Source organism: Electrophorus electricus, chromosome 1 (genome assembly GCF_041902795.1).
Source record: "Electrophorus electricus isolate QZ-2024a chromosome 1, ASM4190279v1, whole genome shotgun sequence".
Taxonomy (NCBI): Eukaryota; Metazoa; Chordata; class Actinopteri; order Gymnotiformes; family Gymnotidae; genus Electrophorus; species Electrophorus electricus.
In genome coordinates, this window is record NC_137497.1 from 42631778 (window position 1) to 42644505 (window position 12728).

Below are 12728 nucleotides of genomic sequence, written 5' to 3' on the forward strand. Positions count from 1 at the left end.
TCAAGTTTCAGCTCATGCCCACGTTCCCACACTTGCCAATGCATTTCTGTGTGTGAAGCCCTTAAGTAGTAATCAGTTGATATTTGTCCCTGTCTTTAGAGAGCTATCACTGACACTTTCTGGTTATTTGGAGTTGGTATTATTGATTATTTACCATTTTTTAAGCACTGTTTCACTCATGCTTCAGGAAATATCACATTGTCAGTTTATTTATTTCCATCATTCCTCATCTTTGATTTATCACTAGAAATGATCCAAAAAATGTTTGCCATACTGTCACATGTGTCAGTCTATGAAAAAGATTCAATAGCACGCTGAATGGTCACTGAAGTGTAGCAATAAGCTTTACGCAGGCTCACTGGGATGTCACGAAACGTTCTGAAATTCTGGAAACCTCACACGCTGAACATTTGCACTGATCCAACATTTTTAATGGTGTCAATAAATAGTGTATTAGCCTTTCTAACAACTACAAATCAACTACTTGTGATGAGGTTTGCCTAGGAAAGGGCTTGTCTGTTTCCCTCTCGGCTTCAGTGTGGATCTTTGGTTTTCTACACTGTCCAGGAAAAATAAGAGGCAGAAGGGTTGGTCTTAGACAAGTTAAAATGGTGAAATGGTGGGTACCAAAGTAATGATGTGGGCCAAAGCAGTAAGGGACTATAGTCAAAAACTTTATTGATCCCTAAAGGAAATTGCAGGGTTAGGCTTAAAGGTTGCAGGGTTAGGCTTAAAGTCTCAAAGGTTTTCATCATGTTTCCAGAACAGATATGCTCTTTCCAGAAGGGTTATTATTGTTTTTATTTTAAAGAACAGCAAGTCATTTTTTTCCCCTAGTGATTCATCTTCAAATTATGAGCTATACTGACACCTAGTGGACTGGATGTATCAGAGATTCGAATATGGCCATCTGGTTAATTCAGGGACTATATAATGAAATCTGATTCCTCCTCTAAGGTGAGCTGCAATTTATAGAAAAAAATGCAAAAATAATCATCACTTCATACATATTTGTTACTTTAACAAATGGTAAAAATGACTGAATGGTGGTAAAAATGACTGATTGCTATCTTAATGGCCCACAAAAATATTACATTGAAATTTCAGACAAAAGTAGAATATATTTTTCTCTTTTCTATTCTAAAATGACAATTATCCCTCCCCCCAAAAAGTAGGTTTATGTAAAATATGCTGAGACATTTGTATAGGTTATGGGGCTGATCAAAATTTCAAATGTATTATTATAAAAAACAAAACTACACTTTGACAAAACTGCTGTGCAAAATGTGAAGCTTCCAAGAAATCTTAATTCATATAAAACTACTTAAGTTGTGCTAGTCCTTAATCAACTGTAATTCAGAATATCACAGATGAAAGTCTCCAGTGTGTTTTTAACCATTTAATTTATTTATTCAAATGTAAAAATCACTTTCAGAATAAATGTGTTCAGGCTTCGTCATCAAGGCGGTGATGAAATTTTCATTCTTAGCCTCAATCAAAAACCAAAGAGGCCATTTCAACACTTACCCTCAGTTAAGACCTAAATCCAGCTCTACAATTTAGTAATCTAATATTGTAAGTAAGGTTTTCTGAATATAATAAAAACATCTCATAAAAAAAGTGCAGTACTATGTTCACAGGGCTTATAGAAAATTTAAACACCCTTTCAAAAGTTTCACATTTTTTTGGCCTTGCACACAACCTTAAACGCTGAATGAGTTTCCCCTTTGCCTTTATATTATTTTCCTTTACATACTGTGATATGCAACCAAGTGAAAAACATGCTCCAATTTAAAAAAGGAAGAAAAAGAGAATATAAGTTGAACAAGCGCACCCATCCCTGTTGTGAATACTAGTAATAACTTCAGCACAATTGCAGGCCTTTGACTGAGATACTCACGAGTTCACAGAACTGTTCAGGCTTAGTCAGGCAGTGCTCAGTTAAGTCAACCCACAGACTTTAAACTGGTTAGGATAAGGGCTCCGAATAGCCCAGTCAAATGTCTCTTTATGTTCTTTAGCAGGGTAGGAAGCAGGGGATCCTTGTTGTATTGTTTTAAGATGATTGTGTTTCTCATTTGAGGCTGGACAGTAGACTCTTCAGAAACCAATCTGCTCATGCTCATTTTCATTTTCATGCTCATTTTTCACTTCCTTGCCTGACCATCGTATATGAGGAATCAGTCTCCACACAAGGTGACTCCATCACTCATTCCACTTCTGGCCAGTGTACAAGGCCCTGTGCATCTCTGATCTGCACGTTTTTGCCTCTTAATCCTGAAGACTCCCAGAATGCTCCTCTTTTGGTCTGTAACAGGGTTCGAACCCAGACGCTCATTAGCTCAGTTTCAAGGCATTTCAAGGCAAATGGTTAGAACCTGAGTCCAGGTTTAAGCGGAAGAGCATTACTGAGGGGTGTGTGGACTTGGTCATATCCAAGATCTCCCTGTTCTGGCCTTGTCTTGGACTAAAGCGCACCACTGATTTGGTTTCCACTGAACTTCATTTTAAGCCACATTTAATCTTAACTGTCTATGCTTGTTTTATTTTGTATTCATTTTTCATTCCAGTGCTGGTGTTTGCTAGAAAATGTTGAAATGTCTGCCATAGGCCCTAATGCAGCAGGGGTTTATCATTTTAAAGGGTGTATAAAAATTCTAAAAGTTCTGTATTTACATTTTTTTTTTTTTTTTTTTTTTTAAATCAGGTTAGCAAGTCTGTATGTTCAGAAATACAGCATCATTCATGGTCTCCACTAAATCAACTCTATAAGGGACAATTGAATGTGCAGTCCACCTTTAAATGCTTTTAAAAAGGACAGATCTACTGTCAGTGGAGGGAAAGAATAGCAGAGAAGGCACTAATTGTGGCAGTCTTTGCAGATGACACGAAATTTTCCACTCCTGGAGGTTGCCTAGTGATAAGCATTGAACTGGTAAGTGCAGGTGAAGGATAAGCTCATCGTTCCAGTTTCCATATAGAAAAATGTACTGCGGTGACAAATGGAGACATTTCCAGATGAAAGAGTTTGACAGTAATAACTAATGAAAAATCACATATTAGGTGACATTTTGAACAGCATTAGTGTTACCAAGTTCACAAAGAAAAAAAAAATGACCACACTGAATAAAAAACTGAACAATTGCAAAATACATATTTTTTGAAAAGGAAAGAAATACTTTCTTTGGTTGCCTTTAACAATTTGAACACACAAAACTGTAAAATGATGTAAAAGGAATGTCAACAACCTGTCATACAACAATCTTTTGAGTACTATTGCTTTGATGCTGTAAGCAACCTTTTAAAACAATACAAAAAAATTGGTATTTTTACTCCAAACATCTGCGTGTGCGTGTGTGTGTGTGTGTGTGTGTGTTTATATATATATATATATATATATATATATATATATATATATATATATATATATATATATATATAAAAATATTTAATCTATGTTGATTATCTTGCATTTTGAACTTGTACAGATACACGTGTCAAAAAGTGCAATGGAATTGTGACAAATGTATAGCGGCCAGCTGATATACGAGTGCTTTGAAACATCATAGAACAATCTTCTCTATATAAACCTTACATTATATAAAAAACCCCCAAAAACAAAAAACATTTTCATCCACGATCTTCATTATCTGAGGACACCTACAGACTCAAAGAAATGCACACAAAATTTCTCTGGTTTACACATTCACCACTTTGGTGGTTGTATATGTGCTGGTCTGTGTCATTTTACCTGGTTAGATTCTAACCATCAAACACAGTAATCTTAACAAAATTACTCAACGGAGTATCTTACAGTATCTGCTTGCTCCAAAAGCTGCAGGCCATTGCTGTGGATTCAAATTCCAATTATTTCCTAACAAATGCCAAAGGGTGAGACCATGGGTTTTGGACATATTAAAAATCATGCACACAGAGACACATTTCTTTTCCCACTGGAAGAAATAATTCCCCTACATTCGTTGTCCAGAATGCATATTGTTTGGCTTTTAAGTCACCCCGATATGAATGGCACACATTGAAAATGTTTTGACTATACCTGTAGTATCACTTCACTGAATGAACTAGGCTTTAAACAAAGGGAACAAGCTGATTAGGGCATCTGAGGTTAAGCCCAGTTCAAAGCCATTGTATTGTATATAAAATGGCACATTCTGGCTTTGGGGTTTCTTTAATGACAATCAGAATCACATGTGTGAATATGTGTGTAAATGTGTTCTATGCAGGGAGCACATAATGCAAACAAACTGTGTGTGTGTGTGGTGTGTGCGCATGTGAGATCAGTACTGGCGCATCTACAGACCACAGGTTCCTATGGTGGCAGTCAAAAAAACAAAGTGTATCATGGAATAAAAGTGGTGTGTGTGTGTGTGTGTGTGTGTGTGTGTGCGTGTGTGTATGAGGTCTGAGATATGCAGCCTCTTCTGTGGGGCTAGTTTGTTCAGATTGGGCTGGGGTTGGTGGCAGCCTCCCCTGGACCCTGAGTGGCAGCTGTCAGTGGGCAGGAGTGGTGTGGCCCCGGGCGAGGGGGGCCCTTGGAGACTCTAGGGTCCTTGGGTGTTTCAGAAGCTGCCCTGCACAAAAGGGTGGCTGAGAAGCCCCTCAGCCGTGGGCCGCCATTTCTCCTCCACAAACACCTGGCGTAGGAAGTCCCTGCAGGCATCCGACACGCCGTCTGGCAGGCTGGGCTTGGTGGGCTGGGTGGCGATTTTAAAGATGGCTGCCATTGCTTCGTATTCAGCCCATGGGGGCTTCTGAGTAAGCATCTCGACAACGGTGCAAGCTACACTCCTGAGAAAGAGCATCATCATCATCATCATCATCATCATATAACGCCAACATTACTGAATTTAATTCATGAGATGTATTCAGTGATGTATTGCACTGTGCCTACTGAACAGATATTACAATTCATCTTATTATATCATCAAGTAGTCAACAAAATCCTTTAGTTCAACACAATATAAATCTCATCTGTTAATATATCACTATTTTGAGAATATGATCAAAGTAGGTCAAAGGTTTTTACCAGACATCTGCTTTGCGGCCATATCCCTCTCCATTGATGACTTCTGGGCTCATCCAGTAGGGGGTGCCAGTGACAGATTTGATGCCTGTCCCTGACATGCAGATGGTCTGAATGCGCTTGCTGGCTCCAAAGTCTCCCAGCTTCACGTTGCCAGAGGAGTCCCTCAGTATGTTAGCCCCTGGACGGAGACACGTGCGGATCTAGTTACACACCCTCTCACATGTACCGGCCCTACAGACTGCAGGAGATTATTAGCGGGACATAAGCAACAGGCTTGAGACACGCCACCTTCTCTTCCCATGCCTCCAGCCCAAACTATTTTCCATTGGAGAGAGCCCTGTATTGAGATGTGGCCTGTGTGATTTCTGCTTGTTTGAGCAGTGACTAATCCAAGCCAGCCACAAGCCCTCCACACCCTGGAAGAGTCGCCGAACTGTAGACGGGACACAGAGGAGAGGCAGACAGAGAGACACCACTCCTACATGTCTCCTCACTACATATTTCCAGAGAGCCCTCAGGTTTTTATGTGAATATGAAATATTTTCTTGACTGCATATAAATAAATTAGGGAAAAAAAAGAATGTGAGTGTATGTTGGCATTCCTGCTGCTCTCTTCCAGACATGCTCAGTGAGCCTTACAGGCTTGTCACACAGCAGAAATGGAAACAGAGAAAACTGGCTGAGCGTGAGGGTTTGATTTATGGGGTTGTTTAGCTGATACACATGAAAATGTGAAAGAAAACATGATAACTACTCTCACGGGCAACGTTCGTGGAGTCGAGGAGTTTTGCTCAGCTAGCCTAAAGAATGTGGTGTTTCTCTTTTTTGTTGTTGCTTCTTTTGGCTTAAGCTGGGGGCAGTTCTGCTGTCTGGGGCAGGAGAGAGCCAAACCAATGTTCTTTCTCCTAATATCTGCCCATCTTCTACTTGAGGTATATTATTAGCACGTTTCAAATACAGGTTTTAAGAAATCATCAGGTAGGATTTCGAGTCTAATATATTCATATGAATATATATGGATCTATATCCAATTAGTCTCTCTCTGGCTATAAATATGTTAAGTATATAAGTTTGTATCTGCCTCAGCCTATCCTAAACATAATAACACAGGAAGCAGTATACGTTACCTTTGATGTCTCTGTGAACGATCATGTTGCTGTGGAGATAGAAGACTCCTTGCAGGATTTGTCTGGTGTATCTACGTGTCACGTTCTCAGTAAGGGCTCCATATGCCTTCAGCTGGTCTTTTATAGAGCCCTGGACACAAACGCAGGCACCCAGTGGACCAATGTTATTTCACATGAGTTGGAAACCTGAAACGTCAGTCAATGCACAGTGTGCAATATGCAATTATAAGATGCTCCCCAAATGAAATAAATCCTTCTGCAGCATGGCTGATGGTGCCATTCTTGTATTATGTGGTTTATGGTGTTACACTGTTTGTAGCATCATGTGGTTGTGATGTCCAGGGCCAAATCAGTAACCACAAAGGCACTAAATTAAACATCTATTCAAAAAGAACCAGCTGAACCAGCTTTCATAGCGCATTCAAACCCCACAGCAACTGAATGATTCCTGTACACACATTTAAGATGCATCTTAAAGTGTCCCATCCAAACACACTGTTCTGAAGAAATCAAAAGCTGCTGGACTAAACGTACTGCTGGAGTAACCCCACTGGACACCCACTACTGCAGGAGTAACCCCACCGGACACCCACTACTGCAGGAGTAACCCCACCGGACACCCACTACTGCTGGAGTAACCCCACCGGACACCCACTACTGCTGGAGAAACCCCACCGGACACCCACTACGGCTGGAGTAAACCCACCGGACACCCACTACGGCAGGAGTAACCCCACCGGACACCCACTACTGCTGGAGTAACCCCACCGGACACCCACTACTGCTGGAGAAACCCCACCGGACACCCACTACTGCTGGAGTAAACCCACCGGACACCCACTACGGCTGGAGAAACCCCACCGGACACCCACTACGGCTGGAGAAACCCCACCGGACACCCACTACGGCTGGAGAAACCCCACTGGACACCCACTACGGCTGGAGAAACCCCACCGGACACCCACTACGGCTGGAGAAACCCCACCGGACACCCACTACGGCTGGAGAAACCCCACCGGACACCCACTACTGCAGGATTAACCCCACCGGACACCCACTACTGCAGGAGTAACCCCACCGGACACCCACTACTGCTGGAGTTACCCACTGGACAACTACTACTGCTGGAGTAACCTCACCGGACACGCCCTCCTGCTGGAGTAAATTCACTGGACACCCACTATTACCGGAGAAAATCCACTGGATATGCCCTACTGTTGGAGTAACTCCACCAGACACACCCTACTGCCAGAGCAAACCCACTGGACATTCCCTTCTGTTTAACTAACCCTTCTGCTCTCCAACTCCAAAACAAACTCCAATTAGTCCAACTCCAAAGCAAACATACGCTAATATGCAACATATGCTAAAGTGAAACGTCGAAAACTTACTTAGAAATACAAAAGAAAGCAAGATACTACACACAGTACAACTGGTCACAGTATCTTTTCATTTCTTCACTATATAAGGCAAAGCAAGGGGCAGCTCTCAACCAGGTACACACATAGTTTAACTGTGTACTTGAGCAGTACACGTTCACCTTACTGGGGGAGCTGAGAGCAAACACAATCAGACATGATTTCCCACAGTCCCCTGAAACTAGCATTCATGTTTTACTACACAGTGAGCACCCATAGGGCGTGTGACGGTGAGTATCCCCACCCCAGCAACCCTTATGCCTTCATATTCCATACCACTCCATGTAACCTAAACCTACTGTGTTGCATCATACTACTCCTGGTATCTGCAAGCCTGGACAAAATAGTTACACAAGTAAAGCCCTTTATAACCAGTGAAGTCTGATTATCAGTAAATACACTGCCTGGCCAAAAAAAGGTCACCACCTGGATTTAACTAAACAAATAGGTAAGAGTCTCCCATTGGATAATTACTGCATGGGTGATTATGTTTCAGATGGCAACAAGTTATTTAACCCTAACTGATGCAGTGAGTAGCTTCTCATATGTTAAACAAACATATTGAAAGACGCATCCTGTGGTCGTGGAGATGTTGTTAATCTGTTTCAGAAGGGTCAAATTATTGGCATGCATCAAGCAGAGAAAACATCTAAGGAGATTGCTGGAACCACTAAAATCAGGTTCAGAACTATCCAACGCATTATTAAGAAGTGGAAGGACAGTGGGGAAACATCATCCTCGAGGAAGGAATGTGGTTGGAAAAAAATATTGAATGATCGTGATCGGCAATCACTTAAACGTGTGGTGAATACAAATCGTAGAAAAACAACAGTAGAACTCAGGGATATGTTTAATAGTGAAAGTAAGAGCATTTCCACACGCACAATGCAAAGGGAACTCAAGGGATTGGGTCTAAACAGCTGTGTAGCCTTAAGAAAACCACTTGTCAGCGAGGTTAAGCGGCAAAAACGGCTTCAATTTGCTAGGGAGCACAAAGATTGGACTCTGGAACAATGGAAGAAGGTCACGTGGTCTGATGAGTCCAGATTGACCCTGCTCCAGAGTGATGGGCACATCAGGGTAAGAAGAGAGGAGGCTGGAGTGATGCACCCATCATGCCTAGTGCCTACCGTACAAGCCTCAGGGGGCAGTGCTATGATCTGGGGTTGCTGCAGTTGGTCAGGTCTTGGTTCAGCAACGTTATGTGCCCAAAGAATGAGGTCTGACTACCTAAATATACTAAACGACCAGGTTATTCCATCAATGGATTTTTTCTTCCCTGATGGCACGGGCATATTCCAAGATGACAATGCCAGGATTCATCGGGCTCAAATTGTGAAAGAGTGGTTCAGGGAGCACGAGACATCATTTTCACATATGGATTGGCCACCACAGAGTCCAGACCTGAACCCCATTGACAATCTTTGCGATGTGCTGGAGAGGACTTTGCGCAGTGGTCCAAATCTCCCATCATCAATACAAGATTTTGGGGAAAAATTTATGCAACAGAAATAAATGTTGCGACATTGCAGAAGCTTGTGGAAACGATGTCAGAGTGAATGCGTGCCGTAATCAAAGCTAAAGGCGGTCCAACAAAATATTAGAGTGTGTGAACTTTGTTTTGGCCAGGCAGAGTACCTGTATATATAAATGTATGAGTATATGTGTTTGAAGGGTATTGAACTGCAGAAAGGACAAATTTTTTGTCAACAAAAAACAAGACAAACACTTTTTGCTGGAGGAAAAAATAACCTACATTTTAAAAATAAGAAAAAAAGAGACGACAACAAAAAATACGATACCATTGTGTTAACAACAAAGTTAACAAGAAAACAGAATGTGCCAAGAAGCACCACTCATTCGTGTTTTTCACAGGGGCCAGCTTCCATGTTTATCCAGCCGGAAGAGGAATTGTTCTGAGGTGATTGTCCAACCACTGAGCTCAAAACAGTGTGTCTGTGTACTCACATGCGCGTGCGGGCGAATGCATACATGTGCGTACTACTTCGACACTCTCTGACCCAATCATGCTCATGCAGCCTGCATTTCCACAGGCATCCTGTTTTCAGGTCGTGCGGTGGAAACAATGTCTCTCCAAGGCCCACATCCAGTAACAGCCGTGACGTGGCTGTTCAGTCTTGCCAGCTCCCCCACTTCACCCTCAGACCACTGCACATGAACACGGCTTCTCGGCCACTGTAAAAATGCTCTATTTAAAGGCCACTCTCAGTTTGCTATTCGACTTCTAGTGTTTCTGTGGTGTTTAAATAGTGTACAGTATATGGAGCCAGGAAGTGCACAGTAGGAATTTCACTGTACAGTGCATCTGTCAGCTCCCTGTGCAAATGACAACAAAGCCATGATAGCTTTATACTAGCTTGGTCCAATTAAACTCATACTCCTGTTCATTACTCATTCACACTACCACTACTGTTCAGTACTCACTCACACTGCTACTCCTGTTCATTACTCATTCACACTACCACTACTGTTCAGTACTCACTCACACTGCTACTCCTGTTCATTACTCATTCACACTACCACTACTGTTCAGTACTCACTCACACTGCTACTCCTGTTCATTACTCATTCACACTACCACTACTGTTCAGTACTCACTCACACTGCTACTCCTGTTCATTACTCATTCACACTACCACTACTGTTCAGTACTCACTCACACTGCTACTCCTGTTCATTACTCATTCACACTACCACTACTGTTCAGTACTCACTCACACTGCTACTCCTGTTCATTACTCATTCACACTACCACTACTGTTCAGTACTCACTCACACTGCTACTCCTGTTCATTACTCATTCACACTACCACTACTGTTCAGTACTCACTCACACTGCTACTCCTGTTCATTACTCATTCACACTACCACTACTGTTCAGTACTCACTCACACTGCTACTCCTGTTCATTACTCATTCACACTACCACTACTGTTCAGTACTCACTCACACTGCTACTCCTGTTCATTACTCATTCACACTACCACTACTGTTCAGTACTCACTCACACTGCTACTCCTGTTCATTACTCATTCACACTACCACTACTGTTCAGTACTCACTCACACTGCTACTCCTGTTCATTACTCATTCACACTACCACTACTGTTCAGTACTCACTCACACTGCTACTCCTGTTCATTACTCATTCACACCACCACTACTGTTCAGTACTCACTCACACTGCTACTCCTGTTCATTACTCATTCACACCACCACTACTGTTCAGTACTCACTCACACTGCTACTCCTGTTCATTACTCATTCACACCACCACTACTGTTCAGTACTCACTCACACTGCTACTCCTGTTCATTACTCATTCACACCACCACTACTGTTCAGTACTCACTCACACTGCTACTCCTGTTCATTACTCATTCACACTACCACTACTGTTCAGTACTCACTCACACTGCTACTCCTGTTCATTACTCATTCACACTACCACTACTGTTCAGTACTCACTCACACTGCTACTCCTGTTCATTACTCATTCACACTACCACTACTGTTCAGTACTCACTCACACTGCTACTCCTGTTCATTACTCATTCACACTACCACTACTGTTCAGTACTCACTCACACTGCTACTCCTGTTCATTACTCATTCACACTACCACTACTGTTCAGTACTCACTCACACTGCTACTCCTGTTCATTACTCATTCACACTACCACTACTGTTCAGTACTCACTACTCACACCACTACTACTGTTCATTACTCACTACTCACACCACTACTACTGTTCATTACTCATTCACACTACCACTACTGTTCATTACTCACTACTCACACCACTACTACTGTTCATTACTGACTCATGGAAAGACTCTTCCTTCTTAGCGCCCGTTCTATCATTTCGTCCACACTTCTCTCCCTTATCCTCCCCCTCTTCTCTTATCTGTAAACAGTGGAGACTGCCCCTGGAAGCGGGTGACGTGTGGCGAAAGACCTTGGCTGGTGCAGGGGCCGATGCCGCTGCTCCCTGCCAGAGGACATGGTCAAATAGAAACATTCCTCATTTTCCACACGACATGTGAATAATACAGTTAAATTCCAGCCTCAAACAGCCCCGTGGATATTAGAAGCAGACTGAGAGGGCCAGACCTTGTTAAAGCACTCAGTTCTAGGGAAAATGAACCCATAAAGACTGGCTTGACACTTGTGCGCACGGGTGACTGCATTCTTGCACGGAATTGTGTGTAAATAGAGAAATATTTACTGAATGCTGGATTAGCACCAGTACTGAAGCATATGTTCAAGTCCAAGTCAGAATAAACTGTCATTTTAACACAAGCCCAGGGGCTCGACATCACCACGCACCACTCACACCTAACAGCCCTGCCCATACCAGCAGATACCAACCCCTGGCATGAACTCTACAAAGATGGACAGCTTCCTCTGCTCAGGATCACGCAGGCAGCCATAGTACTGGACGATGCGCTCGTGACGAAGATTTTTCAGGAGCTGAATCTCACATTCCAGAGCATTTACTTCCTACGTAGAGACACAGCGTGAGAGAGAGAGAGAGAGAGAGAGAGAGAGAGAGAGAGAGAGAGAGAGAGAACGTGTGACAGAGTGAGAGAGAGTGACAGAGAAAAAGACACAGCGAGAGAAAGAGAAGGAGAGCGATGAGAAAATAGACCATTACCAGTTGTGATGAGAGCATTTACTGAGGATTCTCACATCGTATTTGTTACCAGGCTCTTCCTGGAATACTACCTTTTTCTGGAATAGCACCCTTTCTGATTGATTTTAAAGTCCTTATTGTGAAACTTTAAAAAGATACAGTTAATCAGCTTCTGTGTTGACTGCGAGTGAATGAGAGCAGAACTTGTTTCTATTTACCTTGCTGGTCTCCTGGCAGTCGGGGTCAAAGGGCACCTGTTTGACCGCCAGTTCGCGGCCCGTGTCAGCATCATAGCAGAGGTAGACCTCACCGAAAGCTCCACGACCCAACAGCTTCCCCTGACGCCAGTTCACCGGTGCCCGCGGGGCTACACACACACACACACACGCACGCGCACGGAGGCATCACCACAGACGCATTCCATATACAAATCTGCAGACATCATCAACTCAAACCGCAACTGAATCTCATTCATACA

At 42.7% G+C, this 12728-nt stretch overlaps 1 protein-coding gene across 6 annotated transcripts in view; it reads right to left on the reverse strand.

Annotated features, from left to right (window-relative positions):
• Positions 1–1386: 1386 nt before the first annotated feature.
• The window catches only part of map3k22 (mitogen-activated protein kinase kinase kinase 22), a 46109-nt gene continuing 34767 nt past the window's right edge, over positions 1387–12728 (reverse strand). For all 6 annotated transcript variants that reach the window (XM_035526706.2, XM_027016178.3, XM_081720850.1 and 3 more), the window contains 5 exons: positions 12469–12617; positions 11986–12117; positions 6175–6304; positions 5048–5225; positions 1387–4809 (listed from right to left, as the gene is read on the reverse strand). In XM_035526706.2, the coding sequence (XP_035382599.1) occupies positions 4581–4809; positions 5048–5225; positions 6175–6304; positions 11986–12117; positions 12469–12617 (818 nt within the window). In that variant the 3' untranslated portion in view covers positions 1387–4580. The remainder of the gene's footprint in view (positions 4810–5047; positions 5226–6174; positions 6305–11985; positions 12118–12468; positions 12618–12728) is intronic.